Here is a 12,018-nt window from a genome sequence, read left to right on the forward strand (position 1 = left end):
GTTAAATACATAGTAATAAAACTATGCTTTTATGGCATATAAAACACATAACTGTATACTATTGAATAAGAAGTTATTGAAAATCCCTAATTTATTTCTAGATATGACTCAATCGAAAATACAATTCAATCAATTCACCTCGTAAAAACATAATCGATATTGACATAAATGTAAAATTTTTTCACAACTGAAAAACTGGTTATTCAATTTTTCTTGCAATTCTGAGATGAATACAATGATCTGTGAATAATATAGGTACTGAGAGAATCATATACAGAGTGATTAGATTATTTTCGAACATAGACATGAAGTTGTCTGTTTTATTCCTCATATTCTATAATACATATTTTAATAAGAAGAGCATTGAACTACGTTAGGAGCAGTTAAGCGCTTGTGCACATTTGCGTTTCTGTGACATTCCACGAAATTTTACATGTAAATTTTCGATTCAAAATACTTGAATCTCAATTCATTATTTTTAACAGAAATCTGAAGTTGAAACTTTCTGTGTTGTGACATGAAATGAAAACATAATATGATATGGTACTTTAAGAAGACATCAAAAATTCTATTGAATAATGAATATATGTTTGAAATATTCTTTTCCTAACGATATGTGCTATTATGTATATCGGCATCAAATAATGGAACAAATATTCTACATTCAAATTTGATTATTTTTTTTCAGATCAAATCGATCTTTTCATTGAAATCCGTGAATTATTTTAGAATGAATAATGTGCGTTTTTGTCATGAAATCAGTAATGCTCGAAAATTTCATCATTTTGTATTTTTGTATTTTTGCATTGACATTTCTTTGCCCCTCCCTACAAAAATAACCGAAAAAAATTCTATCAACATGCAAACGCTTTGTTTTCAAGATACAGGGTGTTTCTTATTGTACTACTTTTTTGATTCTAACATTTACATGAGGAATACTAGAGAATTGTTTGAAATTTTTTCTCGAATTCGGAAGCAGATACGACTAAACTATGAGAAAACCCTCGAGAAAACCAAAAGGTGTAGTACTGGACCAAATTTTTCTTTCATATTTTTCTAAACTACAAGTGGTCCAATAAAAAATAGTTCAGAAAGAGAAAAAACTTGGGATTTTTTTAATGATTCGAGGAATCTGTCATAGTCTGTCACTTTGCAGATGGCCATTTTGCATAAATTTTTTTGGCTTATTTATAGAACTAGTTTATCACATTTATTTTGATCGGTTGTTTTCATTTTTCTTTTTACTAGGAACTTATCTCATTTTGACCTGTCCTATATATTCTTTTTGTAATGTCGAAGGGATTAATAAAGATTTGTTGTTGTTGTTGTAGTCATTTGTACCTCCAATATAGGAAGACCCTGTCTAGAATTCGAAATTTCAGTTCGACCTGAAGAGTATTGCGTCAAAAGAATTTTTAGACCTTCAACCTACCCTAAAAATCTCAAGTTTTCAACACATTATGTTCGAGAGTTATCATGTGAACGGAGTTGGATGGCCGGACAGAATATATTTTGACCTCGAATTTTTGGTCAAACACATAAAAACAGGAATAGTGAAGCCAAAGAAGAAATCTTTTTTTACAATTCGCTTCAGCCGTCATCCTCTCCTTTTGTAATTCAGGATGCTGTCATCATGCAGATTTTTTCCTCATCAAAAGTTGTCGACATGGCTTGAAGGAAAAATTCTTGCGAATGATCCGCAATAGGCGGCATCACATTATCCAAAGTATCTGTTTCAAACGAAGAGGCCATTTACACCTCCGCTTTTTCTTGATTATCTACCAAATCGGCTGTTGAACACATACCGAACGGTTTTTCAGTTCGAAAAAATCACGAATGCGGTAATAACATGCCTCAAGATTCAGGATTTTAATGACTGGAACATACCCATCTAGTTTGCTTTTATTACCACCTCTACTGTAATATTATTCGGGTTCAAAATTAAGTAGGAGAAATTTAGTATAAAATGAGGATGTGCAACCTTAACATTGACCTTCTAACATGTCTTAAGTATACCCTCATCTCTCACTCACTCTGGAGTACTCAGCCCAAATTTCCCACATTGTGGATTGAAATCAAATTGCAAAAGTTTCAGTCGTTTACTAGTGAAAGTGCTGGAAAATGCTTTATGGAAATTTGATCATTCTAGTGAGTATATTCAAAAATTATTTATCATTTGTGTTTTCCTGAATCCATTCCTATCAGGAAATTGCTTGTTGGATTACTTAAATTTATTCTCGACGCTCGTTCAAATTCGTATTTATGTGATTTCTTCACGAAATGTATATTATCACTTTTAAAAATTTATTATGTATTCTAACTAACTACAAATTTGAATGAAAATTTAGAATGACGTGATGCAATATAAAATCATAAAATGAAACAAATTTTTTAAGGAAACGAAAAATAATATGATAATCAATACATCTTTGAAAAGTTTTACGTCAATCGGATATGCACTTTTTTGAATTAAATATCTTCATTTTGTATTCGAAAAGCCTATATTTTTTCCAATGAATGATTTTAAATTCCAATTTCTCATAATAAGTATGAAAAAAATAGAACAGAAACAGAGGAGGAACACTAATCTCTCAGCTGTAAGAATAATGAAGAAATTCTATAAACATGGAAAGCATTGATTTTATAATTTCATTATTATTTCCAATAATTAAAATATCTTTGATATTTGGAAGAAATTATTTACTGAAATAAAAATTGTGAAAATGTATTATTGGAGCAGGTTGGACTTTCAAATGATATATCACAATTCCTGGCATAATACGTATGGAAAAATTGAGTTCTTTTAAGCACATTAAGTTTAAGGCAAAAAAAAAGGAGGGGAAGTAGTTTTTTATAACTTATTTTCGAATTTCGAAATGTTTAATAGGAGGATGATCTGAGAGCGATCTAATTGTATTCACCCTAATGAAAATGAGAAAAATACTAATTTCAGCAGGAATTCAATATTAATGAACTACAAAACTGGAGTGTCAAGATCCAAAAGATCAACATATTTCATAGTTCTCAAAAAGCTATCTGAAAATTTCTATTAAAAAATCATCGACAAAATGTGAAAGAAACTAATTCATTACAAAGAGCATTCAATATGAACAATTCACAAGTGAGACCATAAACATATTTTATGAGATGTGCTAGATGAAACATAAAACCTCAATTTGTCAATGAACCCATTCAGATAGATTCAATCTAAATTGGCAGAACATCACAACAATAAAGTTTTGGCCCATAAATTAAATAATTTGAATAATTTTGTATTTTAGTTTGCTACTAATGAGCGTTCTCCAATCGATGTTCTCTCGTAGGCTCTAAAAGAATTTAAAAGAGTTCAAAGAAATCGTAATGTAGGTGTAAATATATTAACTAGTGTTTAATTAAAAATGATCATCAATCAGTCAATATATCATCTAGGTGGATAGATGAATGAAATGGGTCAGCCCACATTGGTTGTAGATAATTTATGCTTTGTACCGAAAATTTATTGGTTAATATGCAGGTGGTTCTCAATGATTATTCTAAACAATATGAGTTCAAATTTCGCACTGAACGTTTGAGGGGGCAATACACAAAGGTATTTTTTTGATATTTTCAACATTATCCAAGTGTTTGAAGAGAAAGAATATACTTGAACATATGTAGAAAAGGCAACAATTTTTTGTGATAATCTTGATTTGATAATTTGAAAATCATATCTAATAATTTATGTCTCGGTCGATGTTCATGTCAACTGCAAATTTCTTCTATTATTTTTGGCGACTAGGTACTTTTGTTTATAATCATTTATATGTTATATAAATTTCATAAACATTCGAATGAATAAATCTTTGAGCATACAATAAAAAGTTCGGAATGAATTCTACAAATTTATTGTAAGAAAAAAAACGGAACGAAATTTTGCTTCGATGGCTTACGTCATGCAATTGCTAAAATAAATCATACTATATCATAACTGATGATACACTCAGGTCTCTTTGAAACATACCTGGATACATTCTGGTGGCGAATTATTATTTCTACTTTTCCTCGTAGGCCCTTGGTTACAGCCTATTACCGACAGATGGCGCCATCATTCCAATGAGAGAAAGAACCGGAAAGTTGAGCCTAGTTGAGTGGAAGAATTACAATCATCGTGAACCAGAAGGACGTGGAACTTATGCCTTTGGTTATGACATTGACGATATAGAAAACAATAACGTCCAATTCAGAAATGAGGAAAAACTGTCCAATGGCAGCGTTGTCGGGAATTATGGGTATTTGGATCCTAATGGAGATGTTGTTATGGTCAGATATATAGCTGACGAGAGGGGATATAGGTGAGTTAATGTATTTTATTTTAAGACCTACATGTAGGTATCCCTGATGTACTGTATTGAGATTGGAAAAAATATTGAGAGAGATTTCAAACTAAAATGTTCGAGGAAACTTGCTATCCTAAAACTTTGGAATTAGAAAATTTCCGTAATATACACCCATCGTCAAAAACTTGGCCCCCTTAGCAACTTTCAACTTGTTGAATACCTATTACATGACAATTTTTTGTGTGAAATGTCGGGACATCCAATTTCTCAGTTTAACCGGCCAATAAACATCGAGAAGCTTTGTCGAACCACTCGAAACTCGAAATTTAGGAAAAAATTCAATTTCCCTCCAAAAATCTATATACATATCTCCCGAATTATTCGTCGTTGATACCTCAAATGAAACGTTTTTCAAACATCAAGTTCCGCTCTAAAACATACTGAGGTTTCAAGGGCATAGCTCACGTCCAGGCGAAGTTGCAGCCTCGGGAATATTATCAATATTTTTCTCGAAAATTTTAGATTTTTACCTATATATATTTCTGAAATAATGTACGGATCGCCCAACTACAAGCATTTTCGTGATCTACATAGTCCAATCAAACAATAAATGATACAATATTCCCATGAAGAAATTTTTTATTTTTTTCAATTATCTAACTGATCAAAAATAAATAATCGATAAATTCCGTATTTTTCTCATTTTTCCTATTTTGTCCCATCCTGCATAAAACAAAGGGTGATAAACTAAGATTTTCTATCAATTATATTGCAGTTAAAATAAAGGAAAATATTCATCTCATTTCCAGAACATAGATTGTTTATTTCTTGAAAAACCTAGGGTGGCAAGATTTTCGACGATGGGTACAGCTTCTACCGATTTATTCCCAATTCTATTATTTTTCAGAGCTAACACAGAGAAAGTACTAAAACTTGGATTTCTGAGACCTCTAGAAGAGTACAAACCAAGCACTGGGCAAAATAGTGTCAATAACCGGATAGTTACTCCAGACGAAAATGCATCGAATCTGAATCCACCATATCATCCCTTTACATCACAGGAAGAATCAAATGCATTTTATTATCCACAGAATATTTTAGGAAGTACAAATTTCAAACCTACAGTGAACAAATCAGAAATTGATAAGTTCAATACACAAGAATATCCACCAGATTTCAATTCTATAGAAGAAAGCAATGCTTTTTATTATCCACAGAATATTTTACAGAGTACCGATTTTTATGATAGAAGTAAAGACAGTGATCAAATAATTTTTCAAAGGAAATCGAGAAGAAGCAATTATGTGAAAGAAATTGAATCGAATTCCAAGAATGTTGAAAGCAGCAGTTTTCTTTCTCGACTGATTCCATTATAAATAATCTTGAAGAAACAGATGGCTGGAAGAAAAATTATTGAAATCATCTATCGAATCATATATTGGAATGAAGTTTAACGATATCGTTGGAAATTTTCAATATGATGAAAACTAATTTGAAAAAATTGAGACATCTTGCCAAAATGAAATAATAATTAATATGAAATGGAAATTTCTTATTGAAAGTATATCAGTAGTAAACCAACAATGGCTGCAAAATATTTATTATTTTTGAGAGAGTACATTTTATTCTCGAATTATTTATTTTATTTATTATAACGAATATATAACATAATTGTTCAGATATATTTAATTTATCTAACTATTGAATAAATGAATAAATAAACAAGTGTTTATGAGTCTATCCGATTATATTCCTTAATTTCCCTCAAAAAAAATAATTTGTTAAAATTTTTCGATGCATATATGCAGGTAAGTGTATGTAAAAGATGACAGCTGCCCAGATAGTGAGCTATTTCGAATGAAGCCTCTTATTGGTAAACCCTGTATCAAAAAATAGTATATTTTCTACATTGTAAATAATATCAGTAGTAAAAACAGTAAAAATCATAGATCAATAAAATGAACACTCATGTGAAAATCCATTTTTGATGCCTATTTGCAATATCAAATTTTTTCTTCATTTTCAAATATGAATTCAGTTGAGTTCGTTACTATTCCCATAAAGTCTCATCATTAGCTACGAAACAGTAGGCGAATATCCCGTGAAACTCTGAATATATTCATTTCCATTTGGCAGAACTTATTTATTTTATAACCCATCGTAAATATCTCTAAATATTCAATTATGACAAATTCATATTAATTTATTGCATTTACTGTGACATTTATTTGAAAAGATGCTATAAAATGATTTTTTGAGTGTATTCATTCTTCCGTATAAATGATGACATCTAAATTGAGATTCTTCTGAAAATTCTGGCTCATTCGTTCAATGTTGAACCTATTCATGAGTAGACATCTTCCATTTCCCCATAACTTGACAGGAGATTCTTCCAAATGTACAACAGGACCGAAGTACTTCAACCTTGTCTCATTGTCTAGGGTGGATATTGCTATGGTATATGACAAATTTGTAGATATATTTGATCCTACCCAGAATATCCATTTATCTGTGTCCTTTATCTCGTCAGTTCTATGTTTTCTAGGTTTGTCTCGAAGTTTGTCATCCACATCATATTCAGATAACTTGGTGGCGAGTACAAGCAATGTTGAATTTTCTTTGGAGAAACAACTGGATGATTTGGATAATCTGAAAGAAAAGTATTCACTTGATTTGCCAAGAGAGTCAGTCTACTCAATGATAAATAAAAATTCTATATTTTTACCATTTTCAATTCATGCCTCAAAAGGCCATTTGTTTGTATTAGAATTATATTCTTAGTCAATAACAATATATCAAGCCATCTGTGAAATATCCTTTTTCAAATGAGGGTTTTCCAATAAAAGGTTTTGAAATAGAAGCAATGAGTTCATTTTAAGAGAAATCAATGGATCTTTATTTCATTATAAAGAGGAAGGTACCTATGTCATTGAAGATGGACAACGATATCAGCCAATTGGCTAAAATTACAGCACCATATCTTTTTAATAATTTTTTCCACGACCATATAATTTCTTATTTTACTCCTTCCATCTTTCATTATATTGATTTTTAGCGATTTAATCTACTTACGCCGTTGATGGTGTTTTTGGTTCAATATTTCCAGAGTCATCCAGATTGAGTAGAAGCATCGTTCTTATACATCCTCGTTTAACATCTTTAGCAGAAAATTCTAGAGCGTTTCTGGCATCAAAATGTGTCATTATGTGAGGCACCTCTTTATGTTCACATTTGAAATGGGGACTTATATCGAAAACACCAACAAACTTTGCACAATCTCTGTAGGGACACCTGAGAGGCCTGAAACAATATTCAATCAAAAGAGAGTTGAGTATTTCCAAATATAATTTAATGTGTTGATCGTGAATAATTTTCTGAACACAAGATTGTTCAAACTGAAAAGCCTAAGATCATTGATATTACTTGAGTTTTGAGTTCAATTGAAGTGGTACTAGCAAATACCTATGTGGAACCTGTAGAACTCTATACACACCTTTTGGATATTTTTGTTTGTGACTCAAGAGGAGTTGATGTTATTTTCCTCCTTTGAAATTTTTCAGGATGCGGAAATAACTTGTTGGAAAGATCTTCATTTTTCTGTTGTTCTTGAGGTCTTTGGAGTTTTTCTGAAATTTTTGTCTTTCAGCATAGTTATATGACACAAAAATATTTGAGTTAATTTTGTCATTTCAATTGGATGAGAACTTCTCTTTCGTATAGTTTATAGACATGTATTAAATAAAAATAATTTTTTGATTGTATTCACTATTTTGCAATAGATATAAATATAATAACATCATTTATTATTAAAGTTACCTGCAGATGTGTATTCAGATCTTGTACATTCCCTACAAAGACGGTCACCAGAAGAATTATTATTTTCTTTGTAGCATGAGTTTCCACATATCTGGCAATCAATTCTTGATTGTGTGGACGTAGCCATTTTCGAATTTGGAAAATTAGAATAATTCTAATATTTCATGACAGACCCAAACATCAAAGTAATTAATCTCTATGATTCTTGAGTGGTTCGATGTTTCGGTAAGAAATTAAGATATACTAACTGATAAAGAAACTGCAACACGCAGAAGGAGCTGTTTAATTTTTTTTTTCTGAAACATATATAGTACAGCAAGGAGTAAATGATTGATATTTGGAGAAAAAAGAGGGTTTACAATTTTTCAAATGAATTTGTTTATAATGTGTTTGTCCACCGCAATTATCTATACACTCCCCAACACGTCTCAGCATTGATGCAATAATATGGTCTTTTTCTTCTTGAGGGATATTATCTCAAGCTGAACTGAAAGTTTGAAGTAATCATATCTCATTTAAATTAATTTGAAGATTAATTGATGAGAGTAGTTTTTCCTCCACGATTTCGTGCCAAGCTACCTGTACTTCATGTCTCAGAGCCGCCGAGGGAGTTTGGGTAAATTTTCAAGCCTTCTACCCATGATGTCCCAAACATGTCCCATGGTCAGATCAAGGGATCTGGGCGGCCATGGCAAAAAATGCACATGGTTTGCTTCGAAAAAGTTTGAACTAACTCTAGCAACATGAGGTGGGGCATTATCTTGCTGAAATATTGCTTATCCAGCGGTAAACCATTCGGACAGTTACAGTTCTCTTGTTCTCCTAAACACTCATCAGCCAAAGATCGAGTTGTCGCAAATCGGTCTCTAATGGCCATAAGTCTAAGACGTCGATCTTGAAATTCATTTGTGCACCTTCGATGTCCGGTGCCTACTCTTCTTCAATTTTGGGCATTATCAAACATTGAACATCTCATAACAGTAGTTGGATTTCTGTTCTTAGGGTTAGCAACCTCGCCTCTTGTATACCAATAATTCAACTTCTTTCAAATTCACTTAGCTGATAATATACTCCGCGTACACGTGCTCTAAGCATTTTAGCAAAAACTAAACATTGACTTTGGATCTCTTCAAACAGTTGGTTTGTTGTAAAATTAAAAAAACTTGCAAAAAACGACTACAATAATACAAAAATTGTCTAAATGAAAAATTTTAAAGATTTTTTATCCAAATTCATTCATTTACTCCTTGCTATACTATCTATGTTTCACCAAAAAAATTTAAAATTCAAACAGCTATTTCTGGTTGTTGCAGTTTCTTTGTCAATTTCTAGATTGCATTAGTTCATTTAGTATATCTTGAGGGTGAACTATTACGAAGCCGATTTTAATAGATGATAAATTTTGTGTTTTCCTGCCCTATAAGTTTTTATCGAGCGCACAAAAATCGAAGTAGTGATCACCAAATATTCGAAAATGCAAGCATTTTTCCATTGAATTAACAAGAGAGAGAGAAATTCCTCACAATTATTTCTAGACGAATTTTAAATCAATTCGACCTTCTTTTCTCGTACAATCCAGTTGTAAAATTCATCAGATCCGAAACAATTCATCAAGTGAATCGGCATCGGAGAAGAACGGAATAATCATTCTTATCAGTCTCTTCGGTTCGTTGTTCCCATAGATAGATTCCTATTCAAATTCACCACAAGTTCACACGTGGTGATATTACCATTCAAAAACAGAATTTCTTCAGTCACTTTCCAAATGTTCGCAAATACTTTTACCTTACAACGTAACAATCATAACAATCCGTATACTCTACGTTTTACACACGGTATTTCTGTGCATATTGGACATAGTCCACTGCTTTTTACATAATAGTCGCTTCTGGTCTTATTCGAATTTGATAACTGTTGCAGGCATTGTTAATTGTCGATTTCGGGTTTTTTCTGTAAAAGTGGGTGACAATTCACACGGAACTTGTCCGTAATAGGTATATCGAAGATCCAGATGGCGAAATGTTCGATCAGTTTGAGTTAATGAATCCTCAGACCTGCATCTTGTCCTCTCTAATTTTATGTATAAATTGTGATCTTTCCATGATTGCATTTATGCAGTACCGACATGTCAGACTGACATTTGAACATATTTTTCTATGAATCGTCAATATTGATCTCATATGTCAAAATTTTTTTTATTTGTTTGAAATGGCAAGAATTTTCATTTTTCACTTAATTTTCCGAAAGATTTCATTCTTCTCTTTGAACACTCGTTCAGCACTGGACTCACTGATAATGAATCCATGGTCGAAGTCCATCATGTCCATCCGGCTGGTCGTAAACGTAATAACTTTCGAACATGAAATATTAAATTGGCAGGTTAAGATCAGTTCTCGAATGCAGATGTCTAGTTTATATTCACTAAAGTGTTGGCTGGTCTATGTACTTCATCGTCAAATGAATATTGCATCTAGAAGAGAATGAGTGGATGGCTATGTATCATTCTTCAAAGCTACTAAAGGGTGTTTTTTTAGAGCTGTAGAACTTTAAATTGCAATAAAACAACGATGGATTATTCGATTGACATGAATTTTATTTATCCGCAAGATAATCTTATATTTTAAATATGATTTCTGGCATATGACCGCCACGGCTGGCTCGGATGTAGTCCAATCTGGACGTCAAATTTCGATGACTTTTTCCAACATTTGTGGCCGTATATCGACAATAACACGGCGAATGTTGTCTTCCAAATGGTCAAGGGTTTGTGTCTTATCCGCAAAGACCAATGACTTTACATAGCCCCACAGAAAGTAGTCTAGCGGTGTTAAGTCGCAAGATCTTGGAGGCCAATTCACAGGTCCAAAACATGAAATTAGGCGGTCACCAAACGTGTCTTTCAATAAATCTATTGTGGCACTAGCTGTGTGACATGTTGCGCCGTCTTGTTGGAACCACAGCTCCTGGACATCATGGTTGTTCAATTCAAAAATGAAAAAGTTAGTAACCATGGCTCTATACCGATCACCATTGACTGTAACGTTCTGGCCATCATCGTTTTTGAAGAAGTACGGACCAATGATTCCAGTGATTCCACCAGCCCATAAAGTGCACCAAACAGTCAGTTTTTCTGGATGTAACGGTGTTTCGACATACACTTGAGGATAAGCTTCACTCCAAATGCGGCAGTTTTGTTTGTTGACGTAGCCATTCAACCAGAAGTGCACTTCATCGCTAAACAAAATTCGCTTATGAAAATCGGGAACAACGCCACATTATTTTCGTAATAAAATTGCACTATTTGCAAGCATTTTTCAGGCATGAGTCTATTCATGATGAATTGCCAAACGAAACTGAGAATAAATCACTTGACAGCTGTTAAATCGGTAGCCATCTTGAAGAGTAATGCCAATTTAAAGTTATATACCTCGAAAAGAAACACCCTATATTTTGGTCAACTTCGTACAAAATAAGAAAAAAATAATTCTATTTCATGAAAATTCATACATTCTTCGTTATGGTTTGGAAAATTTTATTGATATTCTATTGACGTCAGAAATTTTCAGATAATGCAAGTAAATAAGTTAATTCCATAGTAGTAGATCAATTTGATTCAACTGAATAATCGTTATCCACTGGATTCTTCTAAAATCTGAGATGAAGGACATAAAAAAATTTAAAACTATATGTATATAATAGATAATATAAGAATCTGCAAAAGGTCTTATAAATGGAATACTATCAAATATACGGAAACAGGAGCGAACAAATAGTAATGAATTCATAAAGCTATAAACATGTTAACATACATAATTAAAAACAATGTTCTAATTCAATTAACTCGTAATGAATACTCTGTGAAACACAGATACGCTAGAATTACTTG

The 12,018-nt window shown here is 32.1% G+C and overlaps 2 protein-coding genes across 2 annotated transcripts; one reads left to right on the forward strand and one right to left on the reverse strand.

Annotated features, from left to right (window-relative positions):
• Nucleotides 1-1,992: 1,992 nt before the first annotated feature.
• LOC123678021 lies at nt 1,993-5,877 on the forward strand. Its single transcript, XM_045614788.1, has 3 exons — nt 1,993-2,148; nt 4,048-4,331; nt 5,224-5,877. Exons 1-3 carry the CDS (start codon nt 2,122-2,124, stop codon nt 5,690-5,692), a joined length of 780 nt encoding a protein of 259 aa, XP_045470744.1. The 5' UTR covers nt 1,993-2,121; the 3' UTR covers nt 5,693-5,877.
• Nucleotides 5,878-6,498: 621 nt separating this feature from the next.
• Nucleotides 6,499-8,330, reverse strand: LOC123677960. Its single transcript, XM_045614718.1, has 4 exons — nt 8,133-8,330; nt 7,810-7,942; nt 7,389-7,616; nt 6,499-6,965 (listed from the first exon to the last, which is right to left on the reverse strand). Exons 1-4 carry the CDS (start codon nt 8,257-8,259, stop codon nt 6,581-6,583), a joined length of 873 nt encoding a protein of 290 aa, XP_045470674.1. The 5' UTR covers nt 8,260-8,330; the 3' UTR covers nt 6,499-6,580.
• Nucleotides 8,331-12,018: the final 3,688 nt, after the last annotated feature.

The sequence above is a fragment of the Harmonia axyridis genome, chromosome 4 (assembly GCF_914767665.1).
Source record: "Harmonia axyridis chromosome 4, icHarAxyr1.1, whole genome shotgun sequence".
NCBI lineage: Eukaryota > Metazoa > Arthropoda > Insecta > Coleoptera > Coccinellidae > Harmonia > Harmonia axyridis.